The sequence below is a fragment of the Notolabrus celidotus genome, chromosome 13 (genome assembly GCF_009762535.1).
Source record: "Notolabrus celidotus isolate fNotCel1 chromosome 13, fNotCel1.pri, whole genome shotgun sequence".
In the NCBI taxonomy this organism is placed as follows: domain Eukaryota; kingdom Metazoa; phylum Chordata; class Actinopteri; order Labriformes; family Labridae; genus Notolabrus; species Notolabrus celidotus.
The window spans coordinates 13,756,919-13,783,343 of record NC_048284.1 but is presented as its reverse complement, the minus strand read 5'-3'; the positions used below and the strand labels follow the sequence as shown (position 1 = coordinate 13,783,343).

Here is a 26,425-nt window from a genome sequence, read left to right as displayed (position 1 = left end):
ACACAAACAAACATGGCTATTGTTAGTACTCATAACTGTCATGCTAGCATTATCCAGTTGTACAAGAGACATGATATCAGGAGAAAAGCTATAATACATATAATACATATACATTTTCTGTAGGACTTACTAAATGTCATTAATTATTTTGCTTGTCAGAGCCCCCTTGGTGAGAGCCTTTTAGACTCTGATCCGGACTACAGTCCTGAGCAAAGCACCTCATCGGGTCAGAGGGGACAGGCCTGAGGTCGAGCCAGAGGGGCAGTAAATAGAGTGCACGCAGGGGAAATGCACGCGCAGGAGGCGGGCAGAACGGCAGGACGGGATTTGATTGGTTTCATAAATTGGACCCTAAAGTCAGGGATTGGTTGGTGTTTTTCCAGGTTTACTCCTGCTGTAGATAGCAGCTCTTTTTTGCTTTTTTTTAAGAATACATTATGTATTAATTGCCATCGGGACATAAATATCATTTAAACCAGTATAACAAAAAGTGTATCTAAATCTGACTACCAACCCCAGCTTTAAATCATGGTTCAAGGCAAACCAATCATGTGATCAGTAATGAAACTTTGGTATAAAAGACTCTTAAAGAGAGTGTACTGTAATTAAAAACATGCTGTTTTATGTGATAAATAGTTTGTGAAGTGTGTATTGTTTAGTTGTTTGAATATTGTTTTTTATTGTTTGTATTGTACACTTCTAAATTTCCTGCCCAGAGACCCCAGATGTAAATTGGCTTTATAGCTAACTCTGACTCAGCAGTTTCGTTGTGCATGCTCTCTGTTAAATAAACTAATAAACTAAACTAAACCTTATGGTGGTAAAGCTAGATGAATGGACTGCCAAGCTAAAAATCTGGCTCATAAAAAACGAAACAATCTACTTTTTAACACTCTCTTCCACTTGTGACTAACATCAACACCAGCCATTTCTTTACAAGTGAGCGCATTGACAATATTATATAAATGACAGAAATGAAGGGTTTATGTGATGATGAAGCTCATATGAGATAGGGCTCATGACATGAAAGAGAAATGCTTCAAAAAGAAAAAGTGTAAAGTTTAATGGCATGCAACACAACAAAGGGAAGAAAATAGAATCCAACAGCGGGATAAGACAAGAGAGTATCTGTAGTGTGTGTGTGTGTGTGTGTGTGTGTGTGTGTGTGTGTGTGTGTGTATGTGTGCACAAACTGTGGGTTTATGTAAATCATTATGCATGCTTTTCACTGTGTATAAATCTCAGCAGTGCGTTTTTGTTTGTGTGTTTGTGTGTGTGTGTATGTGTGTGTGTGTGTGTGTGTTTAACAGTATGTGTATGACAGAGAGAGATAGAATAAGAGGGAGCGGAGCAGCTGTGCTCAGGGAGGATCTGAGAAATAACAGCCTGGGGAGGTGTCCCAGGGAGCCTCCTGGTGTGATGTGTGAAGAGCAGAGGAGGGCAGAAAATGACATGAGGAGGGCAGTGGAGGGAAGAGTAAACAGAGGGAAAGGAAGGCAGAGGAGAAGGGAATGAGATTAGGAAAGCCCAGAGAAGAAGCGAGAGAGGGTGAGAATAGAGAATAGAGGACGTGGAGGAAAACATGAGAGGAGGAGGGTGAAGAAAAAGATTAGACTGAAGGAAAGGTAAAGATAATAGATGAGAACAAAAAGGAAAGGAGAAAAGAGTAGAACATAAGAAAAGAAAAAGAGTAGGGTAGAATGAGAAGGAAATAGAAGATGCACGTGAGGTTAAAAAGTCAAGTTAAGTAGAGGAGAATGAATTCGGAGAGGAGAAAATGTTGAGGAAAGGAGGGCAAAGTAAATGAGAGGAGAATAAATGACAAGCGGGAAGCGAGGGGAATGATAGCAGATGAAAATAAAGGGAAGACAGGAGAGCAAAGGAAAGAAGGAGGGGAAGACGATTAGAGGAACTGAGGAAACAACTGAAAAAGAGGAGAGGAGAAGAAAGAAATGAGGAAAGGGAGGAGAGGAGAACTAGAAAAGTCTCCTGGGAGATTCCTCGTAGTGGAAACATCCAACAGATTCTAACAGAGTGAGTAGAAGGTACCTGTGTCACTGCATGATTCCTAAAGGCACAGTATGGGATTTTTGAAGTGGGGGAAATTTTGAGGGGATGGAAATATTCCCAAACGTAGCAAACACTTTGACTGAAACAGGGTTTCACATGTGGGGCTTTATGTAGTGATTTACGTCTAAACAGGAGGGGCGTGCTCAGAGTGGTGGCCAGGGGCAGCATAGGCAACCCTTGAAATGTGATGGGCCACCCACGGTGCCACCGCAAAAATCTTAAACTATTGGCCCTTTTCCATCGGCCCTACTCTACTCGACTTGACTCTACTCTACTCGGTTTGTGTTGCGTTTCCACGGGCGCAGTACCTCTCGTCAGATACCAGCTTTTCGTACCTGCTCTGCTCTGGTTCCAAGCGAGCTGAGCCGATACTAAAAGGTGACGTCGACGGACTGCCGGCCACCGATTGGTCAGAGAATGCCATCACCAAAGAGTCATGAGCGCAACGCCCAACACAGGAATCAAAACCGCCATTTTTATAAAACAACATCAGTACTGAATAATGTCTGCACGCAAAGTTTCTCCGTGGTCTGTTGATGAGGTCCAGACCTTTTGGGTCTAGTGGCCGACGAACGGATCCAATGGGAACATTTCAAAATGACATGAATGCAGTTTTGCACAGCATTTTTACGCAGCTGTGTTATGAAATCCCCACCCACTATGAGTCGGTACTCGGGCTGGTGGAAAAGGTACCCAAACCGAGTAGAGTTGAGTCGAGTCGAGCTGGAACTGTGTAGTGGAAAAGGGCCATATGATTGGCTATTTGTCTTGTCGAGGATGGGAATGTGCTAAAATCAACTGTTTGAACTGTGTTGCAAAAAGGTTTCCTGAAGCTTTTTGCCTTTTATATATATGTATGTGTGTGCGTGTATATACATATGTATATATGTTATGTTTGACGTTGTGTGTAGATGTTTTATTTATTCATGAGTTTATTTTTAGTGTTAATATTACTATTGTTGTTGTAACTATCATTATCTTTTAATGCACGCCATGAAGAATGCCTGTTGCAATGTGACAACTAGTGGGGATCTTAATAAGCTAAACTAAACAACCCTGCTTTAAAAGATGCTTAATATCCCTTTAAAGTTAAAATCAAGTTTATTCTTTTTTGCAGATATTTTTTCAAGACTCAGAGCTGAAGCAGCTCTGGAATAATAAGATACCATTTTAAAAATTAAAAGAGTGTTAAAATTAGGGATGCACTGATCCGATCCTGGTATCGGTTATCGGCTAGATCGGACTCAAAAAGCTAGATTGGACATCGGTGAAAAAGTGCCGATATATAGTGCCGATCTATATGGCAGATCTATTCATCTCAGTTCTGTGCTTCTCTGTGTTTATAACAGCCATGTGCGTCTCCTACGTCATCAGCGCCGGCCGGTCTGTGCATTTTTGCCCGGCAGAGCATGATGGAGGAGACTCTGCAGTTTAGGTGCATGTCACGCTTCTTTTGTTAACAACTCCGCCGGAAACTTGCAACACGTGCAGCGCTAATGTTTCGACGGATGGCAGTCACGCTGAAAAATATAATGGAAGCCCAAAGGAGGAAGTTTACGTCAGCTGTAGCCTACTGCAAAGTAGCAAGAAACCTGTCCGTTTAATGGATTCAAAGTGTGAAAAAACAGACAGGTTATTGGATTTAATTGTTCCGGATGCTTGAAACTAAGGGATTCCAGCCTCTGGTTTAGCACTTGGAACCCAGGTACAGTTCACCATCAAGTCAGAAAAGCCTGAAGTTGCCAAAACATGATTCTATCCCTACATTAAGGAATAGAGATTGTTAAATCAATACCAGGACCAGGATTGGGACCTAAAAAGTAGGATCGGTGCATCCCTATTTAAAATCATCTTTCAATATGATCAATATGTTTAAGCTTCTACAATAATGATTTTCTGCATTTCTTTGACATGACGATGATATTCAAGTTGAAGAAATTATGTTTGTACAGTTGAAATGGTTCCTATTAAAAATTCAAGGTTATGTAAATATAAAAATGAGTATTACTTTTACAGGCAGCCCTGACATTAACACACAGTGCATTCCACAGTCTGTTGACACTGCTATAGCAGCTGTTTTCTATAACACACAATATACCTAATCCACTCTTCTGGACCTCATGCTCAACAGTGATCCTGCAGCTGTTAGTCATGGAGGGGTGAGAGCAATCCCAGCCAGCCTGGACACTGACCTTTTAGCTCACAATGAACATGTTTTATTCAACTAAACCTCCCTGTCTGACAGAAACTGATGTGAAGCCCTCCGACAGCACAAAAAAAAAAGATATTTGGAGGAAGATAGGGGAGAAATAAATTCAGCAAGTCTAACGCTCACACCTGCCTTCTCGCTGGGTCTGGGCCAAGTCAAGCCTCTGAGGTTAAAAATCACTGAGGCAACAGATTTAAATACCACAGTCTACACCTGCACCTGTCCTCCTGCAGTGTGTGTGCGTAAAATTCAAAGGTTGTTTTTTGAGCTGTAACCTTCTCTAACTGGCTTGGTCAGGGGAGCAGCATTACAGAAAGAGGTCAGCGAAGACGCTGCAGGATAGAAAAAAAAAATCAAGAGAGAGGAGAGAAAAAATAGAAAGGTGTGAGAAAGCAGCAGGGATGTAAGAAGGGAGGCAGAGTGCTGGTCAGTGGAGCTGTTCACGTTTTTTTTGTCTTCAGATGACGGGCTCTTCTCGATTGGCTCAACCTTCAGAGCCAGGAGAGATGCTGAGGTGTGGAAGGGTCACAAACCTTTGAGAAGCTTTGAAATGCACATTACTGCTGCCTATTCAAACACTACCACGCCAAAGAAGCGCCAAGGCACTCTTTTCAGAGAAATTGTTGAGGATTCAGACCTGTATGGTGTGAGGATGTTGAGGGGTGGCGGCTGCTCGCATGTCTGGAAGGTCTCCTGCAGCGGGACGGGCAGTGATGTGCGGTCAAACAGCTGCTGGTCCTGAATAGTGGAACTCCTGAAAGCCTTCCTCATGGTGATGTCCTGCAGAGACACTGAGGAAGAAAAGGGAGGATGTTTATTTCTATTTGCAGAGTGTGGCTGACAAGAAAGCTATAAAAGTCTATGCTAGAGCAAACGTCATCTGTCTCACACTTTGATACAGACACAGCTGAAGTTTTGATCAGGCAGAGTAATAACAGAAGGAAATCAACTCTGCACAGCTGAGGGAAAGGAGGAAACACAACCACACTCAGGCTAACCCTCAATCTGCTCGAGCCAGGGACAGAAACCCAGAGCTCTGCAACCAGATCTGAATTATACATGAAGGAGTGACAAATGCAAACACATGTCTGCTGCCCAAGGGAAGAGTGACAAAGTCATGTGGCATCCAGAAAAGTACTGTTACAGTTTTCTGCTATTAGCCTCTCTAACACAAAAACACAAAAAATGAAAACTTATCCCTCAAAAGTAGAACTCTCTGGGCAACAGTTAAGGCCTTGTACACACACACACACACACACACACACACACACACACACACACACACACACACACACACACACACACACACACACACACACACACACACACACACACACACACACGCACACACACACACACACACACAGAAATGAAATGTCTGCCCCCTGAGGCAATGAAGTATCAACAGTGAGCAAAAGTTTAGTATGTAACTCTGCAGGAGAGAGTGTGGGGTGGCCAGAGAATGCGAGAGGGAGAGAGCAATAGAGACAGGACAGAGAGAAGAAGAAGAAGAAGAAGAAGAGAGGGACAAGGGACACACTTAAAGTTAAACACGGAGCAGAAGATAACACAAAGGAAACTCTCACAAGCAACGCAGACAAGCTACACAGATAACAAGAAAATATCATGGAGCCACGACAGGGGTCTCATATTCCAAGGTAAGACTATACCAGTGCCCTATCACCCCTCTAGAATGTACCTAAAGTCTCACCAAGCTGTGCATGACAAGTGAATCCTTTCTTTAAAAGGCGTCTATAAGGGATGTAATGTATATACTTTGTCCTATGAAAAGATTTAATGAGTAAATGTAAATTTACAAGGAACAATTGGGGGTCGGTGTGTTGGAGCCGTATTCTAGTTTATTTCCTTATTTGCATAGTTTGTTCATTTTCTGCATTCTTTGTTTTTTGCTTTTTAAAATTGTCTGCGCCCCCCACAGGTGGTGAGGACGCTAGTACTTAAGTTGATGTGCATAGCACAGAGGGGAGAGGAGACGGGTCACGGCAGATACCGTCATTGACCGCAGGAGTAAAGAATACCGACGTTCCCTCAAGATTAACTCCAACTCGAAAAGATTGATTTCATTTTGTTTATTTGTTGTTTTTTCTTTTGTGCAATAAAACACCTCAAGAAACTTTGAATCACCGTCCAATGGTTTTTTTTTTATCTTTTACTGCCTGCGCGTATGATGCGGATGCCCATAACCCCTGGTTACAGGACAAACCAGATTTTTACAGTTTTTACCACTTCAATATGGGAGGTTGTGCCTTTGGCTATCAGGCACCTCTCCTTTGGAATCATCTACCCGTCAGGGTCCGGGAAGCAGACACCCACTCTGTTTTAAGAGTAGGTTTCAACTTTCTTTTTTGATGAAGCTTATAGTTAGAGCTGGGTCAGGCTTGGACCAGCTCTTAGTTATGCCGCTATAGGCTTAGACTGCCAGGGGAACTGACACACTAGGATCCTGTATTTCCCTCCCCTTTCTGGAGTCCCTGAGCTCCATTGTCTCGTAGGTTCCCTCTGGATCTCTGCCGTAGACGGCCTGCTGCTGTGGATGTGCAAGACTCCAGCTGCTACACTACTACCATCCGTCTCACCACTATCATCTTTCTGTCTTCATCTCCCTCTATCCCTCTTTAAAACCCCAATTTGGTCTCAGCAGATGACTGTCTAACATCTGTCCAACATATAAATTCTAAGAAAAATAACTTCATTAACAAATAAAACACTTTGACATTCTCTGAGATTATGGTGTTGAAATTATATCTGAAACAGTAGAAATAATCTTTCAAGCCTTTTATGTTTAACTTTGAATCAATCTGGTGTCATAAACAGTGGTTTTGGCACTGTGGGCAGGTGCTAAGACCTGATGGAAAAGGAAGTTGGCATCATCTTAAAGCTTGTCAGCAGACTGAATCATGAAGAGCTCTAAAATCTCCTATTAGACAGCTGTGTTGACTTTGGACTTGATAAAATATAGTGCACCAACACCAACAGATGACACTGCACCCCAAATTATCACAGACCGCAGAAGCTTCCCACAGGACTTCAAACACCTCAGATTTTACGCCTCTCTACTTTTCCTTGGACCTTGATTTCCAAAATGAAATGCAAAATTTGCTTTCATCTAAAAAGACTTAAAACCACTGAGCAACAGTCCCAGGGAAAGACCATTTTGATGTCACTGGTTCAGGAGAGTCTTGATATTAGAAATGTTACAATTTTAGTATTTTTCCTAAAGACGTCTGTGCGTGGTGGCTCTTGATGCATTGACACCAGCCTCAGTCCACTCCTTGTGAAGCTCTCCAAGGTTTTCTATTGACTTTTCTTGAGAATCCTCTCAAGGCTGTGGTCATCCCCGTTTCTTCTGCACCTTTTTCCTATCACACTTTACCCTTCTTTTCAACTTTTCATTAATATGCCTCGACACAGCCAGCCTGCTCAGCAGTGACCTTCTGTGGCTTATCCTGTCGATGATCGAATTCTTGACAACTCTTAGGTCAGCAGTCTTCTCAATGGTTGTGGTTGCATTTTCGAAGTGGGCCAAGAGGTACATGGTTTTTATTGAGTTTCAGTAGTAATTTACACAGACTCAAAATGAGAGAATCTTTTTTTCTTTTTTCAAGTTATATTTTTGGGCTTTTTGCCTTTTATTGATAGGACAGCTGAAGAGAGACAGGAAATGTGGGGAGCAGAGAGTGGGGGAAGACATGCAGCAAATGGTCGTAGTCAGGAGTCGAATCAGCAACCTCTGTGACGACGACTGTAGCTTCTATATGCGGGCGCTTGGACTGCTACGCCACCATCGCCCCAAAACAATTGTGTATTTTAAGATGTTTTTCTTAATTCGGTAAGCTGCAGATCATAGTTATCAAAAATGGAGCGCCGCCTGCAAGCTAGTTCAGGCAGACAACTCGAGCTGCGCTCATTCATGCTGACACGTCATCATCCTCTATCAGCTGATCTCAACATCCTCTCTTTTGGCGGTCTATTTAAGATGCAAGTCTCCCTGTCTCTGCCTCTGCTTTGCAAGTTCTCCTGCTGTCCTGCTCAGTGCTGTGTGCAAACTTCATACCCACCTCTTCCCCAGCATCCACCTGCGGGCTCCGAGGACGGTAAGTCCTATCTCATTACCCCTTAATGTCTGCATTTAAATAATCTACGAGGAGGAATGAGGTTCGGAGCCCATACGCCAAACACAACACTGTATGCTGCAATAAACTTTATCTTCAGTAAATGTGAGTTATCTGACTGAACTAAAATTGTAAATCACTTAAGATATTTAAGCTTGCATTTTATGACACTTAAATATATAACATTTTCAATTTGGATATTTCTTTTTAAATGAATACTGGGAAAATCCCTAGAAAAAAACTAAAAAGATACCAGATGAGATTTTATGTCAAGAAACTACACAATCTTAAAATTGCTTACTGTAGCTTTAATCTAAAACTACAAAGAGTTGGTAATCCCCTCTCATTTCAAAAACAACTATACACACAACAATTCTAAGTTTCTGAAGTTGGAGATGAAACAGGAAGTTGGTCTGTAAAATGTTATTTTTTGTACAAGGAAATTTAGGCAGTAATTAAACTCTTTATCTTTTAAACTTGTGTCTGTTAAGTGAGTTTTCCTGCTGGTTTCTTCAAAACTTGTGCAGTTATCTGACGCCACGTGTATTAACTTTTCAAGTGTAATCACTTTATAAATGAGATGAAAGTCACAAAAAAATACAAAAAGACTGGTGTTGTTAAAAAGATCTCCTGTTTGGTGAGATCAAAGAAGAAAAAAAGTGGCTGAGGATTATGGGTAGCTGGTGATAAAGATGTGCGAGAGAAGATAAGGACTTTAAAGTGGTGCTTTGGGGATCCCTTTAGGGCATTTCACTTCTCGCCTCGCCTCACCTCCTGTCCACTAGAAGGTCAGGATGAAGATCAGGTGAGCTGACATCCACACTTCGCCCTTCAACGTGCCTACAAAATGTACGATATAAATCTTCAGAGTGAACTGTTTTACACCTGAAACACCCTCACACAGCCAGAAAACACCATCGGCTGACTGGTGAGTCACAAATTTGGTGTTGGGTGTAAGCGAGAACGCTGCGTCCTGCTGCCCCGGTGCATTTTGGGGTGGCAGGAGGAAGGGGGGCTGTCATTTGATGTGACAGGTACGTGCAAAAGCAACAAACAAGAGAGGCAGTGCATAAGTGTGTGTCAAGATGCATCTGAGGCAGAGTGAGGTGGCTGTAAACCTCTGCCAGGCAACGCTGCGCACCGAGAGAGGCACTAATCAATGTGGGCAGACACACACACTCACACACACACACACACACACAGGATCACTCACACACACACACACAGGATCACTCACACACACACAAAGGATCACTCACACACACACGCAGATGGATATCGTAACATGATGTTCTACACCCTAATTACAAAATGTCACTTATTCCGCTGAACTACCAATTACACCCATTTAGTGAAGACATTCAACTAATGAGAGAAATGTGAGTTTACATTTGTGAATGAATGAGTGAGCTTGTGAGAGGCTGCACGTGTGTGTGTGTGTGTGTGTGTGTGTGTGTGTGTGTGTGTGTGTGTGTGTGTGTGTGTGTGTGTGTGTGTGTATGTGTGTATTAGTGTCAGCGAGTATGTGTAGGATGCAGCAGCCTCTGATCTCAGCCTGTGAAGCTCCTTATCAGTCAGCGAGTGGAGGAGAGTTTATCGCTCTCTCTCTCGCTCTCTCTCATATCTTTCCCTCCTACAGATAGCATCTCACTAGAAAAACACTCAACCAAAGAGAGGTGAAGGAGTTGTTGTCACACACACACATACACACACAGCCACAGGCACACACAAGCACAAACAACTACTTATGCTTCCCTTTAAGTTTCAGGGAAATGAAATTTTCCCCCTCCTCTTCCAGCCTCATAGAGATGCAGTCCGACATACTGGAGATAAGAAAAGGCACAGACCAGGCTGTCTCTTAGCATGCAGACACGTCGCTCTCTCTCTCTTTCTGCTGTTGCACTTCAATGCAAATGTTGCCCTATATTTCCCCTCCTGCAGCCCTGAATCAATTCAAACCCCTCTCATACTCTAGCTCTTCCACCCTCTCCTTCTACCAGATCGATTATTGATCTCTTTTCTTTCATTTTGTCCTTTTCTATAGTTCTATAACCTCAACGTTCTCCCTATTACGTTGACAAACTTTGTCAAATCACCGGTGTTGTGATTGTTGTTGTGACTCACATTTCATCCTCCACTTTTAAAAGGAAATTGTATTTGCAAAAACATAGATTAGAAGCAGCCCGTCATCTTTTGGGTTTTTTCTTTGACTGATGTTTGCTTCCATCACTGTGGTCTCACAAATGTTCACCGGTCATCACCCACAATGCTTCTGGATGAACTGTCCTCCCCACAAATTATAACTTTCTGCATCCACATAATTACTGGAGTCTTTATGAGAAGAAACTTAGCCACACACCACTGTAACTTTGCTTTGCCAAATGGTTTGGAAGAGCTAGCAAACGTTTGTGTCCACGATAAGAGTTAAAGACATGAATTAAGTTTTCTGTCAGAGAGGCATTTCTTTAATTTCATATAATGAAACCAAATGGATAAATTGGTATGGCTCGTTGGCTTTGACAGAATGTCCAAAAGGAAATGCCAGATTTATGTTTCTCTCTTTTTCAAGTTGAGACATAAATGATGTAAATATGAAACTGACATAAAATAACATAAAAACACTCTTATGCCACGTTCATACCAAAGCAAATAAATATTTGCTTGAGTGAATTGCATATAAATTACATGTAAAGACGCAAGAAGACCAAGTTCTTGTCGGGCGGTGTGGATGGCACAAATCCATTAGAATGAATTGTAATATACATGACCGCCAGGGAAGATACCACCCCCTGCATGTGACCTAACATGATTGAAACATGTTCATGTGTACCCACTTAAAGTCAACTAACACATGCAGTTAATGATTTCCTCTCTTCGTTGTGTATTGCAAGAAGCTGATCCAAGAGCAACATACTCTCCTTCTCAACAGCTTTTCTCCTTCTCTACAGCATAATCATGCAAACTTTGAAACTATAGTATACTGTCAAGCAAAATGCCTTCATGGGAAGCTGTATGGATTGATAAAAACAAGTGACCAATAAGGCTGGAGGTACGTGAGTTTAGGCAAATTGGTTGGGTGCCATGAGTTTGTGAGCTCAATGGGATACAGAGGGGTGCAGACCAGGCTGGTGGGGCCACTTATCTTCCTCCTTAGATCTTAATCATGTGTTTAAAGAATAATGCTAATATCAAATTGTTGTTAAAGTTTCTTTGCCTTTCATAAATGGGCAATATTTGTTTATTTTTTTTTAACTAATCAGCCATGCAGATTATTCAAATTAATTGGCCTATCTCTACTCACAACAATCAAAGTTACTGTAGGCTGAGGCAGATGGCTGTCTAACATGAGTCTGGTTCTGCTTGAGGGTTCTGCCCGTCATTGCGATTTGTATGATTTTTCCATTTCATTTTTTACGTCAAATCAAATGAAATGCTACCAAGTGCTCTGCTCATGGTGGATTAAGTTGAGATCAGACTGAGTCCTGTCTGTAAGATGGGACTTGATCTTATCCTGTCTTAATGTTGGGTCTTTGTTAATAATATAACATAGAGTACAGTCTAGACCTGCTCTGCTTGTAAAGCATCTTTAGATAACATTTGTTGTGATTGGATGCTTTATAAATAAAGATTGATTGATTGAACTCAACGATTGTACCTGTGGCTAACAGAATCGCAAATCCAAATGGAGAAGACAGAGGAGGATGTAGTGTACCTAGGCGGAGGACTAAATTCATTCAGATGGTGGTATCTGTAAGAGGAACACATTCCTGGAACAAGTTACCATCACACATCAGAAACCGTGACAACTACTCACTCTTTAAAAAAACCTCAAACATTGGTTAAAAAAAATCAGACATGTACCCATACCTAAATACAGTTCCTTAATCTGATGCCTGTTCATTGATCTTTTTAACTTTTTAACCGTGTTGTTGTGTTGATATTGTCTGCCTGTGTGATTTGTTAGTCTTGATATTGTCTGCCTGTGTTCTGTTAGTCTTGGTATTGTCTGCCTGTGTTCTGTTAGTCTTGGTATTGTCTGCCTGTGTTCTGTTAGTCTTGGTATTGTCTGCCTGTGTTCTGTTAGTCTTGATATTGTCTGCCTGTGTTCTGTTAGTCTTGGTATTGTCTGCCTGTGTTCTGTTAGTCTTGGTATTGTCTGCCTGTGTTCTGTTAGTCTTGATATTGTCTGCCTGTGTTCTGTTAGTCTTGATATTGTCTGCCTGTGTTCTGTTAGTCTTGATATTGTCTGCCTGTGTTCTGTTAGTCTTGGTATTGTCTGCCTGTGTTCTGTTAGTCTTGATATTGTCTACCTGTGTTCTGTTAGTCTTGGTATTGTCTGCCTGTGTTCTGTTAGTCTTGATATTGTCTGCCTGTGTTCTGTTAGTCTTGGTATTGTCTGCCTGTGTTCTGTTAGTCTTGATATTGTCTGCCTGTGTTCTGTTAGTCTTGGTATTGTCTGCCTGTGGCCTGTTAGTCTTGATATTGTCTGCCTGTGTTCTGTTAGTCTTGGTATTGTCTGCCTGTGTTCTGTTAGTCTTGGTATTGTCTGCCTGTGTTCTGTTAGTCTTGGTATTGTCTGCCTGTGTTCTGTTAGTCTTGATATTGTCTGCCTGTGTTCTGTTAGTCTTGATATTGTCTGCCTGTGTTCTGTTAGTCTTGGTATTGTCTGCCTGTGTTCTGTTAGTCTTGGTATTGTCTGCCTGTGTTCTGTTAGTCTTGGTATTGTCTGCCTGTGTTCTGTTAGTCTTGGTATTGTCTGCCTGTGTTCTGTTAGTCTTGATATTGTCTGCCTGTGTTCTGTTAGTCTTGGTATTGTCTGCCTGTGTTCTGTTAGTCTTGGTATTGTCTGCCTGTGTTCTGTTAGTCTTGGTATTGTCTGCCTGTGTTCTGTTAGTCTTGATATTGTCTGCCTGTGTTCTGTTAGTCTTGGTATTGTCTGCCTGTGTTCTGTTAGTCTTGGTATTGTCTGCCTGTGTTCTGTTAGTCTTGGTATTGTCTGCCTGTGTTCTGTTAGTCTTGATATTGTCTGCCTGTGTTCTGTTAGTCTTGGTATTGTCTGCCTGTGTTCTGTTAGTCTTGGTATTGTCTGCCTGTGTTCTGTTAGTCTTGGTATTGTCTGCCTGTGTTCTGTTAGTCTTGATTTTGTCTGCCTATGTTTTGTTTTTTAATTGTCGTGTGACTTGTAGCTGTCAGGTTATAAAGTCTTACTGTGTCTTTGTTGTGTAGGTACCTGCCTTGGGAAATTTAGCATCTGTGCTAAGTCCGGTGCATTTACATTCATGCTTAATGCTTTAATGTTGATTAATGTGCAACTCAATAAATAAATAAATGAAATGAAAAAAGACAAATAGCAATGGCAGCTGCACAGAAACACATTGCACGTTGATTTGCACACCCACAGATACTGAAGAGACAATTTTCAAGCTAAGTTCGATCAAGAAAATGTACAGTACTAGTGGCATATTCAACAATCAGTACTTTTATCAGTAATTGAAAACAGTGATATTCTTCTTAAATCACTCTCTTCTTCACTGAAATGTTGGAGTCAGTGTACCATGGTGCTTTGTGATTCTCCACACATCATTACATCCATATGAAACAGCTGGTTTGTTTTGCTATTATAAAAATAATTGAACACTGGTACATCTGTCTTTATAAGGCCACCTTGCATTAACGGCCTTCTCATCTGTGTTCTCATTTGACCAGTGAATGCAAATGTCTGTCTGCTGAACACAGCTCATTTATTTCTTATTGTCATTTCTGCTGTGTTTTTTTGTTCTTTGTGTGAAAGGTTAAAGCTGCTGTCTTGGCCTGCAGACTCCATACGACTTAGGTAACATGAAGGTCTAGAATAAAAAGGTAAACAAATAAATGATGGTATTATGAAATGAAGTTAAGTAAGCTGAGATATTTTATCTATTTTAACTGCTTTTATTAATCATTTTAACCACTTTGTTTGAAACAAGGTCATTGGAAATACCCATTGATGCTTTTTTTCTTAATTTCTTTTGGTTCTCTCCTCAGCTCTGTTAATCCAAACCAAAGTGTAAATGGATATTTCCTCTTGAATTTGATACACAGGAGCACGTTTTATGGCACTTTTCCTTCATTGTATCTGTTCTCATTGTGCACACTGTAGCCCTAAAGGACACACACTTTTATTCCTCAGTTGTGTTTGGAGAGATTAAAAATAATTCCATCTTCGGTTTTACTGAAATTGAAGATGTAACTACATTTTGCAGGTCGGGGAAAAGAAAGCACAAAAACGTGATCTCTTCCGAGCACACTTCTCTGCTGTCTGAGGTGTTTTCATTTGATCATTTCTAATTCTAAAAGCAAACTGAGCATCCTACCAAAACACAATTCAGACCTTCTAGTCACAGAGGAAACAAGACGCCAAGTAGGAGAGTTTCAGAGGAGAGATTGTGGCCCTTTTTTGTTATTAAACTACACCTGGTCGGTTTGTAAGCTTACTCTTCTTCTAAGTGTATCAGCAGTCTGCCTTATTTGAACAGACCTTAACAAAGTGCGACTGAGAGAGATGACTAGAGGGAATAAAAGAAAATAGGAGTCAAGGAGGGTTAACAAATAGCATCACACAAAATCCAACAAAACAGAGAGACATATAAATACAACAAGATCAAGATGTCACATGAGAGGCATCGAGAAGCAATTGGTAACAGACGAGAAAGAAGAAAGCAGCGGTGGAATATCAAAACAAAACAAAGGGTGACAAACAGGAAAAAGAAGGAGGCAGTGGGAGACTACAGAGTATATAAAGAAACAGTTAGAGCCCAGAGGGACCAGCGGTGGCTTTGTGGCCTTCCATAATGGCCTGCAGCCAATGCAGTGATATAACGCTGCCATTAAATAGGGGATACAGGCCATTAGTTTGGCTAGCTCCAAGTGATAGGAGGGGGAGAGAGCCTGACAGCACACAAATAGCATCCACGCTAAAGATGGAGGGAGCGCAGAGATCAATCAGAGAGGAGGGAGTGGGCCAAAGACAGGGATAAGGGAGGAGGGGGTAAAGGGACAAAGAGAGGGATGATAACCTTTCAAGGCTTTGGGGTTGATAAGGTGCATGTGAGGTGTGTGTGTGTGCTTTACTGTTCGTTTATCATGTATAAATTCATGTGGCCAAACACTCTTGACCTCAGCCCCTGCAGCACTAGTGACACTGCATTCATCACTTGGACCGTCTCTTCATCTCTCTGCAACCTTCAGCTACACATCTGTCATATCGTCCATCATCTTACACCCTGTGTCCTTATGCCACGGAGCGATAAAACATAATTCACTCCATCAGGCTCGACACGCTTAGTCTGGATCCAGTGAGTCTATAACTGGGTCTATCACTGTCTGATGGTCTGGAGGTACTGGACAGGGATTCAAACATTGCAACTGATCTTTACCGGAACTGCAATCAGAATGAAATATCATTAACTTACAGGAACTCTTATCTAGAACAATGACGGAACACTAATGTACGTTATAATTAACTAACACCAAGTTCATTTGGCAAACACTTCACAGTATCAAGCTCCTGTTTCAAATTACACGCTGGCATTTCAAGTGAAATCATTCTATGCACATAATCTCTGCATGATGACTTCTGTTGCAAATGTGCCGAATACCGCTGTGCATTAAGCATGACTCATCTCTTCAGCTGAGTCATGGTTTACAGTAACCACTGCATGGACTAAAAGTGACTCAGTAGAAATTATTAAAAGTCTCAACACATTACAATGATCGGCAAATGCATAAGAGCTGCATCAATAGAGAGGAGCGGTGTTTAGCCCAGAGACAGAGGCTGAAAGACACCAAAGTGGATCTCAGAGCTTCAGATTGTTAATAACAAACAAAGCAGCTCTAGACCATACTCTGCTATATTAAAGCTAGGGTTGGTAGTCACGGAAAACTACCATGAATTTGAATGTAGCATTTCCTCAAGACTCTGTCTTACCCCCCCCTCCCCTCAGAGCTCCTCCAAAACGACGCCCCCCCCCCCGCTCACATGCACGAGCGCTACCGATTTGTGACCATATGATCATAACTGATACAAAACCGGTCCTCACCAAAACATTCTCATAGTGAAAGTTAAAAACACAAACAAACATGGCTGCTGTTAGTACTCACAACTGTCATGCTAGCATTATCCAGTTGTACCAGTGACATGATATCAGGAGAAAAGTTATAGCACATATAATACTGTAACAGCTCTACTGTTTGTTCAGTGTAGATGTTCTTAATTCCTACAGTGTTGACAGTTAGTGAATGCATCAGGAGAGGTGTAGAGTGTGCGAGCTGGAGAGAGGAGAGACAAGAGAAGTTCTTCATTCATTCAAACATTGATTGTTGCTTTGTTGGTTGGCATGGTCACGGCCGACAGTGACCGGTTAGTAAAGATCAACGTGTTCACAAATCGGCTCGTCATCCCTACAGCGTCCAGACAGACGCTATAATGTAAATTTCTGTAAGACTTACTAAATGTCATTAATTATTTTGCTTGTCAGAGCCCACGTGGTGAGAGCTTCTTAGACTCTGATCCGGACTACAGTCCTGAGCGAAGCACCTCATCGGGTCAGAGGGGACAGGCCCAAGGTCGAGCGAGAGGGGCAGTAAATAGAGTCAGGGGAAGCAGAGGCAGGGGACGGGGAGTGAACGCCGGGGAAATGTAGGCGCAGGGGGAGGGCAGAACAGCAGGACGAGATTTGATTGGTTTCATAATTTTGGACCCCAAAAACGGTGATTGTTTTGTGTTTTCCCAGGTTTACTCCGGCTGTAGATAGCAGCTTTTTTTCACTCTTTTTTTAAGAATACATTATGTATTGATTGCCATCGGGACATAAAGATCATTTTAACCAGTATAACAAAAAGTGTATCTAAATCTGACTACCAACCCCAGCTTTAAGGGATAACATTTGTTGTGATTTGGTGCTATATAAATAAAGATTGATTTTTCAGGTTATATCTCATACAGGAGTTTAAGTGCTTAAGAGCGCCGTGCATTACAGTCTCTAACAAAAATGTTACATGTACAGTATAAGGTGGATTCATAGCCAAGACGACAGTGTTTTGGACTAGCTCAGCCACCAAGAACTGAATGACTGATTGTTTCTATCAGTTATTGATCAGCTATGTCAGCATCCAGCCGTCAAAGCTGCACAGCCAAAGATCTGATCGGTAACTGTCTGCAGAGCGAGCGGCTGAAGTGATGAGAATGCAAATCTAGGACAGCATTTCTAGTACCTGTGGTGTGTTGTAACAGTTATGGTCAAGGTTAGGGTCAGACACTAAAAATGATAGCACTAGACAGCAACGCTAAAATGCAATTTAGCCAGTTGAATTAGCATGTTCAGACCCTGTTTTAAACTATATTTAAACACCTATATCCAGGTTAGTGCTCATCATTTGATGTCAAACTCAGTTGTGATAAACAAAGTTGAACAAAGACTCTCTGATTTTATTTTTGTTTGGGATTCAGTTTCACAAAGCTGCAAAACAGCACATCAAACATCAAACAGCTGTCTTTGAATATATTGATATATATAACCCAGAGTTTAAAATACTGCTGTATTTATAACTGCAAAATCCCTCTATCACTAAAAGAAACATGACTCTGCTGTGAATCACAAACCCTATTCTAATTAAATCCACATTACTGGAAGCAAACAGCTGACCATCTTTTTCCTGACTTTTATCCAGAGAAGTTGCTTCAAAATGCACGGCTCCACTGTCCCACTATTGTTTGATTTTTACACCTTTTCAATGAATAACAGAAAGGGAAGTGGAGCACCAGGGTTTCCATTTCAAAGACAACTTTATTTGGCTGTAAATTCATGCGGAGGAGTTGAACTGAGTCGGAAATCTGTGTAACCTGCAGAGGAGGCTTTCTCAACGTGGCCCAGAAAACTCTGCGGTACAATCCTTTTACACTCCGCTGCTTTTTGCTGCAGTGCCCTGTTTCATAGTCCCATCCGTCTATCCTTCCATCTTTCTTACCGTCCTCCTCCTCCCCCACCGTACGCTTAAACTGCAACTGAGCTGATCCTTATCCACTGTCTCCCAAGCCAGTACCTCGGGCTAAAAGTGGAGGGGCAGTCAGGCTTATTTATGAAGGGAGATAAAACGCAAAGACCACATGATGCATGCACAAGTACGCACACACGGAATCCCTTGAAACCAGATCAGACGCATGAATATGAACATGATGCTTTATGTTGGAAAGACAGAGATCTGCTTTGTTGTTACTCGGATGTCACCAAGAGATATGTATCTAAAGAGATAAATATTTATATCGTACTGTGCAAAAAGAAAGTGAGTTGTGTGTGTGAAAGGAATGTGTCAGTGTGTGTTTAACCTTCAACCTCAGCAGGATAAAATAGACTCTCTGGCTGAGGCGCCCTGCAAAGCAGACCTCCACAATTAGATCTAACACACTGTAATTCAATTAGCATGGCTGGAGAATATGGACAGGGAAAGAGGGAAGGGTGTCAAGAGAGGGGAACAAAAAGGAGAAGAAAACAGGGGGAAGGCAGAAGCTGAAAAGCAATTCAAAGGAGCAAAGCCTCTAAAAGGGGGAAAAAATGGAGGATGCAACCAAAAGAAAAGATTAGGATGAGCAATCTGTGAGTAATCTGGACCTGGAGCGCTGTGTTCCTCAACAAAACACAAACCCATGATTCTGCAAAAAAATCTATTCATCGGCTTGAGTCTGCGCATGCATTCATATAAAGAGCCATAAGCGGCGAGCACGACTCGGTGAGCATTCCTCCGTCCGTCTGCGTGTCAGTGACAAGGAAGCAGTTAGAGTAGCATTGTGTGAAGCCGTAAACACACCGCTGGCCTGTGGGAAATCGATGCGGTGCCTTCGAGCATGGTATTACACCGCTGTGATTCTCTCTTTTTACTTTGCAGCCTCCTCTAACCAAACTCTTTTGTCAAACTCTCCCCCCCACTTCTCCTTTCCTCTCCTCTCCTCACTCAGGATAACCTGGCTTACCTCAGTCCAACAGATTATCAGCACAGCTTGACTACAGGTCTGATTTTGACTAAGCAAGCATCCGGCTTAAAGGTAAACTCTGGCAAAAAGAGGCTGGGGTTTGTGCTTTTTTGGAGGAAGAAAATGACACCGTCATTGCTGCCTGCTCCTTTAATAACAGCCATTATCGCTGAAGAGGGGAAGACAGGAGCGCTTGATGACAAAACGCTGACAGACACACACACACACACACACACACACACACACACACACACACACACACACACACACACACACACACACACACACACACACACACACACACACACACACACACACACACACACACAAACGCACGCTCTAAGAGGCATATCAACATTTGGTGGGGTAAGAGAGACAAGAGACACTGCTGAGCTGAAGGAAAGAGAAAAGAAAGAGCAACAGTGAGGTTTTGTTTGTGCTCATGTGTGTCTGTGTGTGTGAAGAGTACTCACATTCCTCTTCTTTGGGGTCAAGCTGTGTGACGCTGATGGAGAGGCGGTCCACGCGCTCCTGCAGAGAGTTGACCCGGAAAGAGAAGGTGTGGGCCTCATTGAAGAGCTCTCCAAACAGGTCCTCTGCATATTTACCTGCATGAACGCACACACACACACAGACAGGAAAAGTGAGTTTGTGACAACGCTCTTTTATGCTAATGGCCTCCTCAAATTAAAAAAATCAATTAAGTGTTAAAACAGAAAGTCTGAAAATTCTAATTATGCTTATTTCAAAACCATTAACTAGTCTATATGCAGCGATAATGATACCTGCAGCTCATTACACTTCTTCAAAGTTTCTGCCTCCTGGGGTTTTCAGTAAGTTTCACCTAACAGGAAGGTAAACTAAAACACTCTCAGTGTCAGACACAATCACAGCAAAGCAGAGTCGCTCTTCTTCTTCTTCAGTTTAAGGCATCAGTTTTAAAGACGTGCAATTACCGATAGGAAGAGTTTTAGAAAAGGCTGTGCAGTGCAGCTGTGAATGAAAATCTCAAGAGAAGCCGGGCTGACTGCTCTGATAGAGATGTGAGAGCTGGAGGTGTTTGAACAGAGAGCCGTGTGATACCAGCGTTAGAAAAAAAATGAACAATGAAGATTCAATAAAGAGGGGAGGCTTCAACTTTCTTCGACAGCAATACATTTTGAATATATGGTAGGCTAATTTCCTTTCTCTAACAGCCACCTTCTCTCCATATACGGGCTATGACAGTGGTCACAGAATCAGAATCAGGAATACTTAATTTATCCTGGGGAGGAGAATTGGGTCATTACAGAGCTCTTACAAACAGTATGTGAGAAAGTCAAAATGAATTGAAGAAGGAATAAAATAAGATAAGATATAAATACGAATAAAATGAAATAAAATAAAGTAAAGTAAAATATTAATAAAGTATATACAGAAGCACAGAATAGTTAGAATTAATTACAGCATTACAACCTGACTAGGCTGCACCTGCGCAACACACAACATACTGTGATGTACTGCGTTCTGACTAGGGGTGGGAATCGAAAACTGGATCTGACTTAGAACTGGTTCCAATTGATCAATTCCATCGGAATTGTACACCTAAAATGTTATCGATTCTTCTTACAGTTCATTGCCCACCACGTCACATCCCGTCACGACACGTCACGTCGCGCTACGTTGTATTACGTCATATACTCTGCAGCGTACAACTCCTTCAACCACGAAATTCTAAGTATTTTCCTCCAGTCTAGAGAGGCCTCGTCCGGACTCACGCAGCCGAGAATAAGATCAACCTATTGTTCAGTATGTTCAAGTTGAATATGTTCATGTTCAGTCTTGTGCAGACATAATTTTGGAAAAAATAAAATGCTACTTTTTTTCCCCCTCAAAAAATACACAGGAATCATTAGGAGAATTAATAAGGATTTGGATTGATAAGCAGAATCGACAAATGGCATTGACATTGATACAATCTTATCAATTCCCACCCCTAGTTCTGACACCTTCTTTAAGACCAGCATGACATTTTTTAGCAGTATGAGCTCCAGTAGCTCCTCTCTTGGACCAGTTTTGATAGTTACTGACCCCCGGCAGATCAGCTACACCCCACAAGAGCTGCAGTTTTTGAGACGCTCTGACCCAGCCGTCTTAGCCATCACAGTTCGGTTCTTGTCAGACCCGCTCCCCTCCTTCCTCTCACCCATTCTTTCTGCCTCCTACACATCACCTTTGAGGACACAATGTTCACTTGCCGCCGAACATAAAGAGATAATCAGTGTTATTCACTTCACCTGTCAGTGGTCATAATGTTACGGCTGATCAATGTATAACATTCACTGCCATTAGTGGTGTTACGGATCACAGCTGATCTGCGGCTCAATGGAAAATGTATCAGGGTGTAAAGTCAATGTACTGATGCTAATTCCCTGTGCAGAGTCTCAGTGAACATTTAAGTGGTGCTGTATAAATATGAAGACAATTCAGTCTTTAAAAATATATTTTATGCAACTGTTTAGAGAACTCTTTCACAGAAGGGTTGATAATTTAATTTAGTATAAAATGCTGCTTTAACTTCTTCCACGCTTCATCCCACGTGTCTGCATTATTAATATTCCAGCCTGCTGTAGTCTGTAGCTGTACACTGAGCCAAACAAGCTCCATTGTACAGCAATGTCCCATTATCATTACACTGCACAGACACACATCTACAGATGAACAGTGCGTGTATGTTACATGTTCAACATTGTCAAAAGTCATACAAGAACGATTTCTGTAGATTACAGTCTCACAGCTGATCCAAAATCCCCCCTTGTCTGCTACACTAGATTGAGATCAGATGACTGTGAAGGCTGCATGAAGTGTTGAACAACATTTCCTCCTTATCAAACCATTCAGTGATCCCTCATGCCCCCTGGATTGTAGAATAAGGGTAATCACTCTACTTTATTGATTTGTATTGGCCTTTCCTTCTCAGGGGAAAACATGCCAGCTCCACCACAGAGCCTCCACATCCTCTCCCTGTAGGGGTCAAGCCAGGGCGTAAAATTAACACCCGCCAAGCGCCAGTGGAAGGTAAAAAAATATTTTGGCGTGTAAAACAAAAACACACACCCACCAGTGGCCGATGGAAAATGTTGTATTGCATGTGAGGTTTTGTTTTCATACTTTGGCCCATTTCTGCCAACTGTCGGGCTATTTTGACCCTCGCGGCGCGCTGTACTTGTGTTGTGGTTTGGTACGTCGCGAACGGCGTGACGCCAACTACTGGAGTTCTATTCATTCCCTTTGCTTGAAGAAGCACGGCAAGAAGAGCGTTTCGAGGAAGATGTGGCGACACATTCCCGGCGTGGAGCCACCACAAACAAAAAGGATAAACAAAGAGGCAGGAGATGATCAAGTTAAAGACGTTCCTGTTAAAGCTGTGAGACAGATTTTTGTCTCACTCAATGTAGAAAGGTTACACTTTTGAATATTTCTAATACATGATGATGTAGCAGTCACGTTGAAATGAAGTATAACCTAACAAAAATAGCAATAATCTAATTTTATTTGTACATAACTGTCTTCTTTAAGTTATGCTTAAAGCTCCTGTGAGGAACTTTCTGTTTGCATGGGCTTTGGCGCCATTGCTGAATTAATTAGGTTTCTGTCACGAAATCTCCTCCTGCTTACAATTAATAGTCAAATATTTCACTCATTAAAAATATTTGCTGTAGAAAAAGTAATAAAAGGGTTTTTCTTTGATGTGCTGTTGATCACCTCATTTGACACCTACCCCCTCAGAGCTGTTTTAGGTTTTAAAAATTATAAAACAGAAACTGTTCAAATATTTTCTAATGGTTTTGTTTGATTTTGAGGGTCATGGAGAGGCATGGTTGTTAATTTCAGCCTGTTTCATAACCTCTCAAAAACTCCTCACAGGAGCTTTAAGTTGGATTTTCATTATAAAAACGTATGGTCATTATTTTAAATCAAATAAGGCATGATTTTTTTATTTGGCCGGTGGAAAAAAAACTTTTGGAGGTCACTAGCCAATGGCAGATGAAGTAAAAAAGTTCATTTTACACCCTGGGTCAAGCATTGGAACCTGCATGGTTCTCACAGTTTTTACTACTCATACACCACCCACTTGGCAGGAATATGATTAAGTATGACTCATCTAGCCATAACAACATATCAACATCTCTGTACCATCACCTGTGGTCTCTGTACCTGAGAGCTGATGTGTGCACTCATCTTTGTAATAAGGGGTTTATGCACTGCAAACTTACTATAATTTCAGACTCTATGTAATTTCTTGGCTGACTGATCTGGGTGACACTGTGTGATAATGTCCTGCATTCACAGTCTTAGCCACTTGGAAAATAAAAAGTTTCTCTTCTGTTTTAACAATGCACCCTTCTGCAAAGTCACTCAGATCTTTTCCTCTTACAGTCCTGGTTTAAATTGAGAATCAACTTGTCCGGCTCTGTATTTTACCCTCCACAGAGCATGCTTGCATATTAATTGCTTGATTGTAAAATGCAGAGCGCTAGTGAGAGGGGATCTGTACTGAACATATTCAGGCATTCAAGTTGTTTCTTTCATTTGTCCCTTTTGGTGCACTAGTATGCCTGTTGTATTTGTGAAAACTTTTAGCTGCTAAAAATTCTGAAACATATTAAAAATTAATGAAACTTAGTCTCATCTAAAGCCTAATTAAGGCATAATAAATAGTTCTCATATTGTCAGTGGATTCACAGCACTTCTTCTTTAGCTGCAGAATAGCACAAAACATCATTGTGTGCATTCTATGAGGAAGTAGTGGCTTCCCAGCCAATCAGGGTGACGTTGTGGGGCCGCCACTCAACCAATCAGGACAGAGGGTTGGGGAGTAGCTCTGATTGGTCCGTGATAACGGGAACAAGGGGAATAATAACATTGCTTGATACAAAGGCATTGGAAAACACAGAGATTTCGCCATAATCTCAAATTACTCCACTTACAGATGAGTACCGATTGGTATAATGACCTTTTCTCCAAACCCAGCAGAAAAAAAAGTCAAGGTTTTTTACACCATTCCGACCAACAGCAGCTTTAAAAACCAATAAACCACAAGAACTGGAGAATTTAGTATTTTTTATGTGTTTGTATCTGGTTGTGTATGTGTGTGTGCATGTGTCTGTCTGCATTACTCACTGAGGCTGCTAAGCTGGCGGATGACGTTGGCCAAGGAGATGTTAGTCACACACTCCAGCTCATTCTTGATGTTCCTTGGCAGCACCGTGTGGCACAGGTGCCTGGGCTCGATGGTGCGCTTCACCAGCGGCATCCTTCTGCTGCGACACCTCTACCTACAGGACAGAGAAAGAGAGGGAGAAATAGATGAAAATAACTTCATAAATTAAAGAGAATCTTGTGAAAAGTTTGAAACTTTGAAGAAAAGTTTGTTGTCCTTATCGCTTTTCTAACACCGGAGTTATTATAACAAGGTAAAAAAAGACGAAAACATTAGCACAGGAGGGAGTACGATGATTTAATACAAAGTGAATTCAGCAGTAAGAGGGGCACACACAGAGGGAATACAAAGTGAGAGGTACATTTGCACAGGATCCTGGTGAATGCAAAATGCAAACAAAGTAGCAGGGAAGTCATGTTTTGACATTGCTAACAGCCATGTTGCCTCATCTGTTTCACTGACTTAGTGCTGTCTTGTCCTTTTCATCATGCACATGCAGGCTAACAAACCTCAGCACTTTGTCTGCCCACTCAGCCATGCTAATAGCATTAAGGCTGCATGCAGTTCTTGGGCTCCCTAGGCCCAGTTCTCCTCCATGCACACCGACAGCAAAAGCAAGGATGACTGCTGAAATCAACAGAGGACACAGAGGCTTCAATGATCGACAATCACAACATGAAGTGAGAAATTGTAGAAAGCATTAGGTAGGTACTTCTGCAGCCTGAACCATTAAGAGTCGTTTCAACATGTCTGTATGTGAGGTGCAGGATTGGTTATCATGTGTGCTAGTCATTTCATGACTTATAAGCATTGAAGAAAAAAAAAAAACATGTTCACCAAAAATCGTTTCCTCCTCTTGCCCCTCACAAACAGTAACAATAACAGCATTCTGATTTGTCTTGCCACCAGAGACCATTTAGATGTTTGCTGTCATGATGAATGCATTATGGCTGCCACTTGCAAAGAAATACTACTGTAGAGAAACAAAGAAGAACTACCTTCATGTGTATAATGAAGTGAGAAAAGCATAAAAACAATGTTGGTTAGCTAGAGCCAATACAGCAGAGGCTTTTGTCCTCAAGGTGCATTGCCCAGCTTTGATTCCAAATCTCAGTCCATTGCTGTATGTCATTACCCAATCTCTTTCTCCAAGTTAAAGGACAAAGAAAAGCACTGAAATAATGTAAAAATGTTTCTCAGATGCTTCTTCACACACATCACATCAGAGGGGGCTGCTAGTTAAGCTGTGGCCACACTTTAGCCTAGCTTATCTCTACGTCGTCACTCTGTTTCTAGGCAAGGAATCCTTGAAGTGTTTATGCTTTGGTCTTACGCTGGAGATATACTTGTGATGTAGCCTTGCCTTCACATACGTATGTGACTGCATCATTTGCATAAGGGTAAATATACTTGACTGTGCAAACACACATGTTATTGTAGGATACCCGTCATAAAACTCAGGCTGTGTATAACTACTGGATGCGTGGCGTGTAAACAACAGACATGGCGACACTCAAGGTTACTCTTATCTTAATTAGGGATGGGCATTTCAAGCCAACATTTATTTTCGATTATCATTAGCATCTGTTCGACGATTATTCGAACAATCAGTCAGCCTGTCTTCAAAGCTTTACACCATTTGTAATCCCCACTGCAGTTTACTCTGCCACATCCCCTCTGCTCTACACTGTCCCTGGTGTATATATTGCATCTAATGTCTGAGAACATGCACAGCTGACGCACCATCCAATTCTGAGGACGTGTGGCAGCCATCATGCACACTTGTCCATGTAGTTAACAGCAAA

The 26,425-nt window shown here is 41.7% G+C and overlaps 1 protein-coding gene across 2 annotated transcripts in view; it reads right to left on the bottom strand.

The window, feature by feature from the left end:
- Nucleotides 1-26,425, bottom strand: part of wasf1 (WASP family member 1) — a 93,100-nt gene that overhangs the window by 32,846 nt on the left and 33,829 nt on the right. For both annotated transcript variants that reach the window (XM_034699922.1, XM_034699923.1), the window contains 3 exons: nucleotides 24,581-24,735; nucleotides 19,891-20,025; nucleotides 4,917-5,070 (listed from right to left, as the gene is read on the bottom strand). In XM_034699922.1, the coding sequence (XP_034555813.1) occupies nucleotides 4,917-5,070; nucleotides 19,891-20,025; nucleotides 24,581-24,713 (422 nt within the window). In that variant the 5' untranslated portion in view covers nucleotides 24,714-24,735. The remainder of the gene's footprint in view (nucleotides 1-4,916; nucleotides 5,071-19,890; nucleotides 20,026-24,580; nucleotides 24,736-26,425) is intronic.